Here is a 12,373-nt window from a genome sequence, read left to right on the forward strand (position 1 = left end):
TTTAATGCGGAAAAGTGTGAGGTGATTCACTTTGGAAGGAGTAACAGGAATACAGAGTACTGGGCTAATGGTAAGATTCTTGGTAGTGTGGATGAGCAGAGAGATCTCGGTGTCCATGTGCATCGATCACTGAAAGTTGCCACCCAGGTTGATAGGGTTGTTAAGAAGGCGTATGGTGTGTTAGGTTTTATTGGTAGAGGAATTGAGTTTCGGAGCCATGAGGTCATGTTGCAGCTGTACAAAACTCTGGTGCGGCCGCACTTGGAGTATTGCGTACAGTTCTGGTCACCGCATTATAGGAAGGATGTGGAAGCATTGGAAAGGGTGCAGAGGAGATTTACCAAGATGTTGCCTGGTATGGAGGGAAGGTCTTATGAGGAACGGCTGAGGGTTTTGAGGCTGTTTTCGTTAGAGAGAAGAAGGTTAAGAGGTGACTTGATAAAAATATACAAGATGATCAGAGGATTAGATAGAGTGGACAGCGAGAGCCTTTTTCCTCGGATGGTGATGGCTAGCACGAGGGGACATAGCTTTAAATTGAGGAGTGATAGATATAGGACAGATGTCAGAGGTAGATTCTTTACTCAGAGAATAGTAAGGGTGTGGAATGCCCTGCCTGCAACAGTAGTAGACTCGCCAACTTTAAGGGCATTTAAATGGTCATTGGATAAACATATGGATGATAATGGAATAGTGTAGGTTAGATGGGCTTCAGATTGGTTTCACAGGTCGGCGCAACATCGAGGGCCAAAGGGCCTGTACTGCGCTGTAATGTTCTATGTTCTAATCTTTGCTATTGGGAACTTGCCTGGAACATGTGCAATTTAATTAATATTCTCAGGACACTGTAGACAAATCGGCACTGAGCTGTTACTACACACAGGGTTGGTAGCTGACAATCAAGGAAGGTATTAACTAGATAGTCACAGAGAATGTTGAGTGGAAAGGAAAAAGAGAAAGAAAAAGATTCTGAGATAGTAGGAACTGCAGATGCTGGAGAATCCGAGACAACAAGGTGCAGGGCTGGACGAACACAGCAGGCCAAGCACCTGACTGTTCTTCGGGAAGTTTTTGGACTGGCTGCTCTTGTTTTTTTTCTCTAAGTTATTGAATTATTAAATGTTCTGAGAAAAGAATCCCAGTCCGTAAGAAATAAGTAAATATTCCTAAGAATCTGCTGAAACCGTTTGCATTCACCAATGTCTGTGATTTCTGTCAAGCTTTACAACGTCATGTGCCTGTGAACAATTTATTGTCCAAAGAATTCATTAAGATCTAGTATTCATCATTTGAAACAGTTTGATTGAACTGGTGAATTGCAGTTCTTTTATTTTTTTTCTAATTTACTCCTAAACTGTGTCTGTCTCAGAGTGGGGGGTATGATCAAAGAAGATTGGATTTAGATTATAAATATTAATTATATTACCTTGCTGTTTATCTTTATTTTCCAGTAACCTACTGTGGTTTTGCAGAATGTAACCACTAGAATAGATAAGGTCCAAACAGTGGATGTGTCATATTTGAACTTTCAGAAGGCGTTTTGATAAGGTACTACATAAGATTTATAGGCTGTAGTGATTGGAATGATGGCCAGGTGGATCTCATTGACTACAAAATCCTTAATTGGGGTTGTGAACCTGGGCCAATCAGGGAGCCCTAGTTGACAGAAATAAACAGGAGATTCTATTTTGATTTGATTCCTACCCTCCCCTTCACCTTTTCATTCACATAGGCATTGATCCCCAGGGGCTCTGCTTGCTACTAGTTCTTTGGTCACATGAATGTTTTTCCTGGTGGTGGACTACCAATAAAGTTATTTACACACCTGTTGCTTTTACTGTGTCTCACATCTACACATACACATGGGTGCTGGGGAAATTAAGCACTACTGCTGTATTGCAGTAGTGTGGTGGTAAATAACAAAAAAAAAGGAGATTCAGAGAGTCTCCTGATTTGAGGGACTGATTATGAGCTGGCTGGTCACAGCCCATGCACTTTGCACATGTAAATAAAGGGTGATTTGGTGATAGGATACCAGCTTCTGTGGAGTTATTTCTGTGGCAACGAAATAAAATGCTACATACCTGAAGAAAATTCACTTGCAACAGTCATCTTTGAGTTGGCATAAGTGTTTCTAGCATCGTACCTTTATTCAGGAAGCTTGACTCGTTCGATCCTGCCAAAGACTGGGCCCAGCATGTGGAAAGAATGCATTATTTTTTATGGGCAAATGACATTGGGGCAGATGAAAAGCAATTGGTAATCCTTCTGACTACTTGCGGACTCAGAGCATTTTTGGTTATTAGGAGCCTAACTTTCCCTGAAGCACCAGATACTAAAACCTTTCAAGAGTTGACAGATTTAGTCAGGAAATACGACCCAAACCTTCTCTAATTCTGAGAAGCCATCGGTTTCATTCGCTCTTCGAGATCCAGGAAAATCGAGATTTTTGATGAGGTTAAGATGATTGGCAGAGGCATGTCATTTTGGGTTAAACCTGAATGAGATGCTGAGAGACCGTTTGGGAAGTGGGATTAATGATGTAACCTTGCAAAAGCACCTACCAGCTAAGCCCAAGTGGACTTCAAACAGGCACTACGTCTGGCTTTGTCATTAGAAAATGCGGCAAGTGAAGCATGGGAGCTACATCCCAGTAGAAGTGGACACCTTCAACTGTCCAACTGAACTTGGGAACAGCACTTGAGCGCACGCAATCGCACAGCCTGATGCAGGGCCAATCTTGAACAGAGAACCCTAGGACAGCTCACAGCAAAACCCCACAACAAATCCAAGCCTCGGCCAAATGGCTAAAATACTCTTCAGGATCTGATTTGGCGAGTCATTGCACTTGCTGCCAGCGTGCGGACTCGACACAGCAAAGGAGTCCTATGAAGCCTGGCTTGAATAAGAGAATTCATAGGCTGGTATCCAGGAAAGTGCACACCATGAAAAGTCCATCTACAAGTGGTTAGAAACAGTTAGATTGCTTAGCAAAATCCAAATCAGAACCAATCTAAATAAATGTTTGGTTAAATGGTCACCTACTTCTCATGGAGGTCGATACTAGCACAGCTGTGTCAGTGGTTGCAGAATCAGTCTTTAACAAGATTCACTCTGGACTCCAACCCTTAATTTTGTGCAAGTCCCCAGCCAGACTGAGCACGTATATTGAGGAACCCTTATAGATTAAGGGTACAACTTCAATTCCGGTATCTTATGAGAAGCAGTTGGTACAGTTAGCACTGATGATAGCGAGAGGCTTAGGCCCAAACATATTGGAGCAGAATTGGTTGAGAAAGATTCACTTTGATTGGCTGAGAAGTTTTTCAGGAAGGTCTAGTAGTTATCAAAGGAACCAATGTCATCTTAAATGTTGACCAGGAAGCAATTCCAGAATTCTGCAAGGCCCACCCAGTGCCATTTGCCTGATGGGCAAAAGTAGAGGCAGAAATCAGGAGACTGGAAAGTGGAGGAATTATCAAACCAGTACAGTTTGCAGAACAGTCAACACTGATCACACCAATTGTGAAGTCCAACAGTTTAGTTTGCCTTTTTAGGGATTTTAAGTAAACGATAAACCACTTCTCACAGCTGGATAAATACTCAATGCCTTCCATAGAGGTCTTGTAGGCAAAGCTGGTGGGGGTCTGTCCTTCATGAAGCTGGACATGAACCTTGCATACCTGCAATTGCGTGCAAATGAGGGATCCCTGACATATGCCATAATTAATACCTATAAGAATTTATACAAATATTGTCATTGGGGGTATCATCAGCCTGCGCCCTCTCCCAGCAGACCATGGCGAACAGCTTACAAGGTCTACCCCAGGTCACCATTTATCAGGATGGCGTGCTAATAACCAGGAAAATCAATAAAGAGCACTTGGAGAACTTGGACACAGTGCTTAAACCTTCCCCAAGTCAGGAGTAAGCCTTAGAACGGGAAAATGTGTGTTCTAGGCACCCCAACTGACCTATTTGGGCTACAGAGATGACAAGACCAGGTTACACCCATTGGAAAATAAAGTGAGGGTGATCAAAGGTGCCCCGGTTTCCATTTCTGTACTGGCGCATAGGTCTTTCCTTGGGTTGGTGAATTATTATGGAAAATACATACATAATCTGGTCAGAGATAGTAAGAACTGCCAATGCTGGAGTCTGAGATAACACAGTGTGGAGCTGGAGGAACACAGCAGGCCAGACTGCATCAGAGGAGCAGGAAAGCTGCCATTTCGGGTCGGGACCCTTCTTCAAAAAATGGAAGCTAACGTTTCTGGTTGGGATCCTTCTTCAGAAAATGGAAGCTGATGCTGCCTGGCCTACATAATCTGGCCGGCATCTTACATTTGCGATTGAAAAAGGGTTAGTCTTTGAAATGGTCAGGGAGCCAAGAAGTAGTCTTTAGGAAAGTGAAAAAGGAGCTATCATCATCGAAGGTATTGGCCCAATATGATCCCTCGTGAGAGGTGGTGCTGACATGTGATGCCTCCACATATGGTATTGAGGTACCATTGGCTCACCGGTGACCCAACAGAGAGGAACATCCAATAGTGTATGCTTCCCAGACTTTGGCTGATGCTGAACGTAAATACACCCACATCCAGAAGGAATGTTTGGCAGTCATCTTTGGTGTGAGAAAGCTCTACCAATACCTTTATGGATGTAAATTTGTCATAGTAACAGACCACAAAAACATGTTAGGTCCACTTAAAGAAGACAAGGCCATGTGGCCTATAGCTTTTGGTCAAATTCAGCATTGGGCCCTTATTCTCAGTGCGTACAAGTACAAGTTGGAACACTGTCCAGGAGGCCAAGTGGCTAATGCAGATGCCATAAGCCACCTCCCACTGGTAGACACACCACTGGTGGTACCTCCCCTGGAACAGTCCGGTCTGATTTAAACTTTCTGGACACCCTTCCCATCACCCTAACAATATCCTACTGTGGACACAAAAAGATCCCATTCTAGCAAAACTAGCTGGGGAAACAAACTGACCAGCACAGCCAGGACTGAAATTTTTCTGGATGTGGCAAGACCAGTAGACAGAAGAGGGCTGCATATTACTATGGGGAACAAGCACGATTGTCCCGAGCAAAGGTCGCTGCCAGATATTGGCTGAACTCCACCAGGGTCATCCAAGGGTTTCCAAAATGAAGATGTTGGCAAGAAATTACATCTGGTGGCCAGGTTTGGATGCTGACATAGCTGCATTGGTGAGGCAGTGCCCACAGTGCCAACAAGGACAAAAATTACCACCATCAGTGCCCCCACATTCGTGGGAATGGCCAGGTAAAACTCAGATTCGGTTGCACATTGACTCCTCCGGTCCTTTCGTGGGCTCAATGTTCCTGGTCATTGTGGATGCCCATTCAGTGTGATCGGACAGGCATAAAGTTCATTTGGAAAACTCATGGATAATGATTGAAAAGCTGCAAGCATCACTCATGATACATGAACTCCTGGAAATATTGGTTACAGACAATGAGACATCACCAGCAGAGAATTCCAGTATTTCCTGAAGTCAAATGGTAGTTGGCATGTGCAGACAGCGCCATACCATCCATCGTCTGATGGTCTTGTGGAATGAGAGGTCCAAATGTTGAAGGCAGGCTTAAAGCAACAGCCTACAGCTTTACTCAATATCAAACTGTCCTGGTTCCAGTTTGATTATGGGATCAGCTCTTATGCAACTACTAGGATAGCTCCAGCAGAGTTGCTGTTGGGGAGAAGACACCAGGTTAAATGTGATGTTCCCGAACCTGGCAGGGGGCTGAAACAGCAAAAGAAAGCCAATACTGGCAATATGCCTAATCGACGTGAGAGAGACAGTTTACTTCAGGGAATGAAGTTTGGTGTCAAAATCAGGGATTTGACCCTGCATGGGTACTGGGCAAGGTCGGCACGAGTTAAGTCCTGTGACACACAAAGTTCGGGTAGTTGAGGTGGTCCTGAACAAACTTGTGGATCACCCAAAAGCTGCTACTTCACAAACAGGGCAGGAGCAAAACATACCTGTCCCCTCAGAACAAGCAGAAAGGCTATCAGAAACTGTGTATTCTCTCTTTCCGTCTAGGTTGAGGAAACCTCATAGTCCAAGATGGATGCAGCCTTGATATCATTACCACCTGACAAAGAGGAGGAAACTCTCCTGAGACACTCTTGGCGCCAGAGACGGACTTCAATCCTGTACATGCCACGATGTCCAAGTCAGAGTCAGAGGAACCAGACCTGGGACAAAAGTGTCCCAGGAGAAGCTACAAGAAAAAGAACAGGCCTGCTTCCCCATACTTGGTTGGGGGTTGGGGGACATGGAGTGATTGGAATGAGGGCCAGATGAATCTCATTGACTATGAGATCCTTGACTGGGGTTGTTAACCTGGACCAGTGAGCCCTGGCTGAGAGACATAAACAGGATATTCAGAGAGTCTCCTGATGCTAGGACTGGCTCTGAGCTGGCTGGTCAGAGCCCATGTCCTCTGCACATGTAAATAAAGAGTGACTTGGTGACAGGATACCGGTCTCTGTGCAGTTATTCATAGGCAAAACTGAAGTACATGGAATGGGGTAACATATTGGACTGAATTGAGAACTGACTGATAGATCGGAAACAGAGTGGAAATATTGGGTCTTTTTCCAGGTGGCACACAGCAATTAGTGCTGTGGTATTGCAAGAATCAGTCCTAGGGCCCAGCTTTACTTGATACCAGAAGATGTAACCCAATGCAGTATTTCTAAGTTTGATGATAATAAAACACTGGGCGGGAATGTAAATTGAGAGAGCTTTCAAGAAGACTTCAAGGTGATTTAGACATGTTGAATTAAACACAGAAATACCTGGAGAAACTCAGCAGGTATGGCAGCATCTGTGGAGAGAAAGCAGTCAATGTGTCAAGTCCAGTAACCCTTCTTTAGAACTTGCCGAGACAGCCCATTTGCTGAGAGGATGTTTCCCCAATGAGTTTCTCCGTATATTTCTGTTTTTTGCTTCAGATTTCCAGCATCCACAGTTCTTTGTTTTTTTGTTTAGACAAGTTGCGTGTTTAGCAAACATATGACAGATGCAGTACAACATGGCTAAGTGTAAAGGTATACATTGTGGTGTGAAAAGCAAAAAGAGGGAGTATTATTTGGATGCACAAAGGGATCTGGGTGTCCCTGTACACCAGAAATTGCAAGTAAAAAGGGAAGCACAGCAAGCAATTAAGAAGATGTTGACCCTCATAGCAAGTGGATTTGAGTTTAGCCATAGGGATCTCTTAATAAAGTTGTACAGAACATTGATGAGAATGCACCTGGAATATTGTGTGCAGTTTTAGTCTGTCTACCTATGGTTGGCATACAGGGAGTGCAGTGAAGGTTCACCAGGCTGATAAGGGGTTTGGCATGACTGTCACGTAAGGAGAGATTGGTTTGCCTGGACCTGTATTCACTAGAGTATAGAAGAATGAGAGGGAGCCTGATTGAAATGTATAACCTAGACAGCCCTGATGCAGGAAGGATATTTCCCTCAGTTGGAGAGTATAAATGCCAGGGTAAAAGATCAATGGTGACACTGCACTGTGTTCCAAAGATAGGAAAGAATTAGTGAACACCAATGTAATTAAATATTCTTTGAAGACTAAAACAGCTTTTATGACCTTCACAGCATCATGAGGATTTAAATATAGTTGCAGCCATTTGCAAATAATGTAAAATAACACTGGACAAAAATAATAGGTTTCTATCATGTAATTTTGTATGGTATAAGGAAAGGCTTAATCAATACAGGGAGGAAAGAAAGAAATACCACACTATGTTCATAGGACTAAGAACTATTAGAACTCCCAATGATTTTTTCATTACTTTTTATTTTTATTCTTTTATCACTTTGTTTTTGACCTGTGAACTGGGAATTGTGAGCTCATAATGACTTGTGAACATTGGAACAGCCTGTGGTTAAAAAAAGGACCAAACATACTTTTGTTTGCTTGAGAAGCCAGGCCTGGATAGTAATTGCAGGCTGATTCTTGATTAAAAGGATTCCTGGAGACATGGTGACCCCAGGAAAAGCATTGTGTTTAAACAGCTAGTAGAAGTTGGTTATTAATGAGGGAGTGCCTGGGAACTGGTTCCAGCAAGTCTGGAAGAGACCCTATATTCAGTCAGGTGGCAAATGTTGAATGGTGATTGAAGCCTCAGGAAAAGACATTCAATCTCCCAATCTTTTCTACAAGATCCTTATTTTGAAACAGGCATAGCTATAATCACAAAAGCATGATTTTCTTCCTTCAACCATATCCCTCATTAGTTGTTGGAAACATTTCTTGTTCGCTGCATGCCTAAGAGCTTGAACACTTTTTTCAACATTTTATAAAGCTCCATAAGTTCCGTCAAAGGTTACTAACATATTAACTTGTCTCACTGCAGATGCTACATGAACTGTTGAGTATGTTCAACAGTTTCTGATTTTATTTCTGATCTCCAACATCTGCAGGTTCTTAAAAAGGGTCAGATTTTAAAAAGTTTCAAATTTTGTTCCTCAGTTTCAAAATGAACCAGATCAATCTTGTCCTATTAGATGATAGCCTAGTTTAAGCAATGAAATGAATAACTGGAAACATACCTATGGAGTAATACTTAAAGATCAGCTACACTCGATGTAATTATAAATCTAGAGGCAGAAATTGGGATTAAATAAATAAAATTTATACCACTGCAGACACAGAATAAACGATTGATTCAGACACTGCCCAATGTGAACAAGGTACATCAGCAGAAAATTATCATACACTTGCTCCTCCCAATCTGCAAACACTATAAGTGATGGCAAATAAACAGCTCAAATTGAACCAAAGTCCTCGGATACTAGCTACGTCTCATTTATTCTTGCAGATTAATTTAGGGCTTCCAGGCTATGGGAATTTGGTAAACCACCGCGAGGGGTAAGCAAGTAAGCTGAAAGCCTTTCATCAAAAGAAATAGCAAAAGAGATACCTTGTTCTCAATCGCGTTGCTCACCTTCATCTTGAGGTATTGGTGCTGCTGCTGCGCCCCCGCCTCCATTCCCATCTTCCACAAAATCTACGTCAACGAAATATGGGTCATTTTGTGGATCGCGACGTCTCTTGCAGGTCCTGTTTCGTCCCCGTCTCACAAGTTCATCGAAATCCGTTCTTATTTCGTCTTCGGGATTCATATTTTACTCCTCCTCCCGGACCACCGTTTGCTGAGCTGTCTCCTACAACGAGGCAGCACAACCCTCCCTGAGGATAGTCATATTCAAAGCTTTATGACGCTCCGTGTGATGCTATCACAAAACATAACCAGAAGCATTTTCATCAATAATAGAATGACGACATTTGAAACAACAAAGTTTATACAGAGGATTGGAGTAAATATGCCATTTTTACGGGATCGTAAGAAATATGACTCATAATTTCCAATCACTCAGAACACCGTTACATCAATTATTAGTCAGATGTTTACGACAAACTATTATTTAAGCAAACTGAAACTGCAAATGCAAGATGTTTTGAAAGGAATCTGGACCCTTTTACAGTCTTAGAATTGTCACAATGGGCACTGATGTCAGCTTTCTTGCTTCCATTCTCTCATGGGCGTTGCACAAATTCTTAAAAAGAATGTCTAAAATGTTAACGTGAAAAGAAAAGTAACCACGGTTTAAAAACTCGGATGTCCAAAAGAAGGGAAGACTGGTCTTCCATTCCTTTCAGTTATAGAATCAATGTTCAGAACAATTGGACAGATGCAAATACGGAGGAGGATTGGGAAACAGATCCAGACGTAATTAACTACAGCAGCGACAGAGATCTGAGATGGGGAAGATTTAGTCAGACTTGCAGCGTGGAATCAATATCCTCAATAGCCACAGGTGATTTGAGAATTACAACAAAAACGTGACATTTGAGAAAACGTAAGCACTTGCACAAAACAGGTTTTTCACATTCTTTGTATAATTTAGTTTTAAAAGCAGTTTTCAAAGTTAGAGAAGCGTAATAGTACACATGCTTGTCATAAGGCTCATTTATTTTAAAGAATAATCAGGAACACTGTTTCACACTGTCAAATTGCCCAGCTTTTCTTTCCCCAAAAGAACAGGCAAAATCCACGCCCAGCAGGCCTACTGCCAATGCCAGCAAAGTAATGGTAGGCATTCAAAGCTATCAAGCACCACTTACTCAATAATTCTCAGTTTAGGTTCTGCCAGGGCCACTCATTTCTAAAACTTAATACAACTTCAGTCCAAACAAGAACAAAAATTGACCGCAGGAGGGGAAATAACATTGATTGCCTAAGATGTGAAGACAACTTTAAACTACATCTGGCATCAACGAACCAAAATCAGAATCAATGGGAAGCAGCATTGGATATTCAAAAGACAGTTGTGTGGTTATTGGAAGTCAATCAACACAACCGCAGGGCATTGTTATGGGATTTTCTCAGGGTAGTATACTAAGCCCAACCATCTTCATCTCCTTCATCAATGATTTTCTCAAGAACATAAGATCAGAATTGTGGGTGTTTGCTGATGACCATTCAATCATCAAGCTGGTAGACCAAAGGGCACGTTTCTAACCTGTATGACTGTATGACTCAATATTACCATTCACAAATTCTCAGATACTGAACCAGTCCATGTCTTAATATAGCAAGACCCTTACAACATCTAGTCTTCGGCTGATAAATGACAAGCTACGCAAGTACTAACTGATGACCATCTCCAACAAGAGAAAATCTAACCATCTCCACTTGATTCATAAGGTTATTACCATCACTGAATCGTCCATTATCAACATCTTTGGGCCATTATTGACCAGAAAATTAACTGGATCAACCTTATAAATAATATTTTTACAGAAGCAGGTTCTGGATTTTACAGCAAGTAATTCACCTCCTGACTCCACAAAGTCTTTCCTTCATCTACAAGGCACAAGTCTGAAGTGTGATGGAATACTCCCCACCTGTGTGGATGAGTTCAACACCACTAAATTCAAATACCTTGACACTGTCCAGGAGAAGACAGCATGTTTGATTGATTCCTCTTTCACCACCAATGCACAGTTACAGCTGTGTACTACCCACACAATACACTGCATTAGCTTAGCAAGCCTTCTGGCATATTCTTTTCTTTTAGTCTAGCTTATCCGAAAGCATTTAATAAAAACAAGCTATATTTATAGAGCATCTTTAGTGTAAAAGAACATTGTAGCTGCTTCACAGAAGCTTTGTTAAATGTAATTTGATACTACGCCATGAAAGGAGTTATGAGAAAGTTAACAAAATGTTTGGTTAGAAGGTTAATTTTAAGGAATGCCTGAAAGGAGGAAAGACAGGGGCACAGAGTTTAGCGAGGGAATTTCAGAAATTTGGTAGAGTTGGTAGAGATAAATTGTTTCTCCTGGCAAAGTAGATTGTTATCAAAAAGAAATAAAAAATAAAAAAAATAAAAAATAAAGGAACTGGAAAGAATAGATAGGAGAAACTGCTTCCACTCAGGAAATGATTGAGAATGAAATAGAACAGATATAATGTAATTTGGAAAACAAGCAAATGTGATGTGTGAAAAACCTTGTTCACATAGTGAGTAGGTGGGATCTGGAATACACTGCCTGGGAATAGGAGTAGGTAGGTTCAATTGAAGCATTCAGGAGGGCATTGGCTGATTATTTAAATGAAAAAAAATGTCAGGCTTATGAGGAGAAGGCAGAAAAAGCACAAAGTCATGATGCTCATTCAGAGTGTCGGTGCAGGCATGATGGATCAAACGGTCTCCTACAGCACTGTAACAATTCTCTGCGATATAATGGTATCATTCTGGTAAACTTTCTCTATACCCTATCAAAGTTTTGATAATAATTCCTAAAATGGGTTTCCCAGAATTGTACACAATATTCTAATTTCTAACCAGTTATTCATAAAGTTTTAGCATACAATGTTACTATGAAGCCTTCAAACTTTTTCTTTAATGACTTAACACCTTGTGACTATGTAAGTGCGAGGTCCTTCTCTTCTTACACCAATCTTCAAAGTAGAATAGCCTGTCCATGCTGCTTCTCCCAAACTTCATATTGCTTCATAATCAGCATTAAATTCCATCTATGAACATACAAATTAGGAGCAGAAGTAGGCCATTCAACGTATTATGCCTGATCCACCACTAAATAAACTAATGGCTCATCTGAATTCCATGCTACAATCATTCATTTCACTAGGTGACTTTCTCCTAAAGTGAATTGCTACTAGGTTTCAAACTAGTATGGCAGAGGAACTGGCTTAGATGGGTCAGATTCAGATCAGAAAACAGGAGGGAAAACATTAGAGCTGGTTGTTTTTGTTCAGACGTTTCGTTACCACGCTAGGTAACATCATCAG

The 12,373-nt window shown here is 41.6% G+C and overlaps 1 protein-coding gene across 1 annotated transcript in view; it reads right to left on the minus strand.

Annotated features, from left to right (window-relative positions):
• LOC125487263 overlaps positions 1-9,176 on the minus strand; it is a 37,142-nt gene extending 27,966 nt beyond the window's left edge. The window contains exon 1 of the mRNA XM_048618091.1: positions 8,999-9,176. Coding sequence (XP_048474048.1) covers positions 8,999-9,176 — 178 coding nt within the window. The remainder of the gene's footprint in view (positions 1-8,998) is intronic.
• Between the last annotated feature and the right edge of the window lie 3,197 nt (positions 9,177-12,373).

This window comes from Rhincodon typus, chromosome 2 (genome assembly GCF_021869965.1).
Source record: "Rhincodon typus isolate 14 chromosome 2, sRhiTyp1.1, whole genome shotgun sequence".
In the NCBI taxonomy this organism is placed as follows: Eukaryota; Metazoa; Chordata; class Chondrichthyes; order Orectolobiformes; family Rhincodontidae; genus Rhincodon; species Rhincodon typus.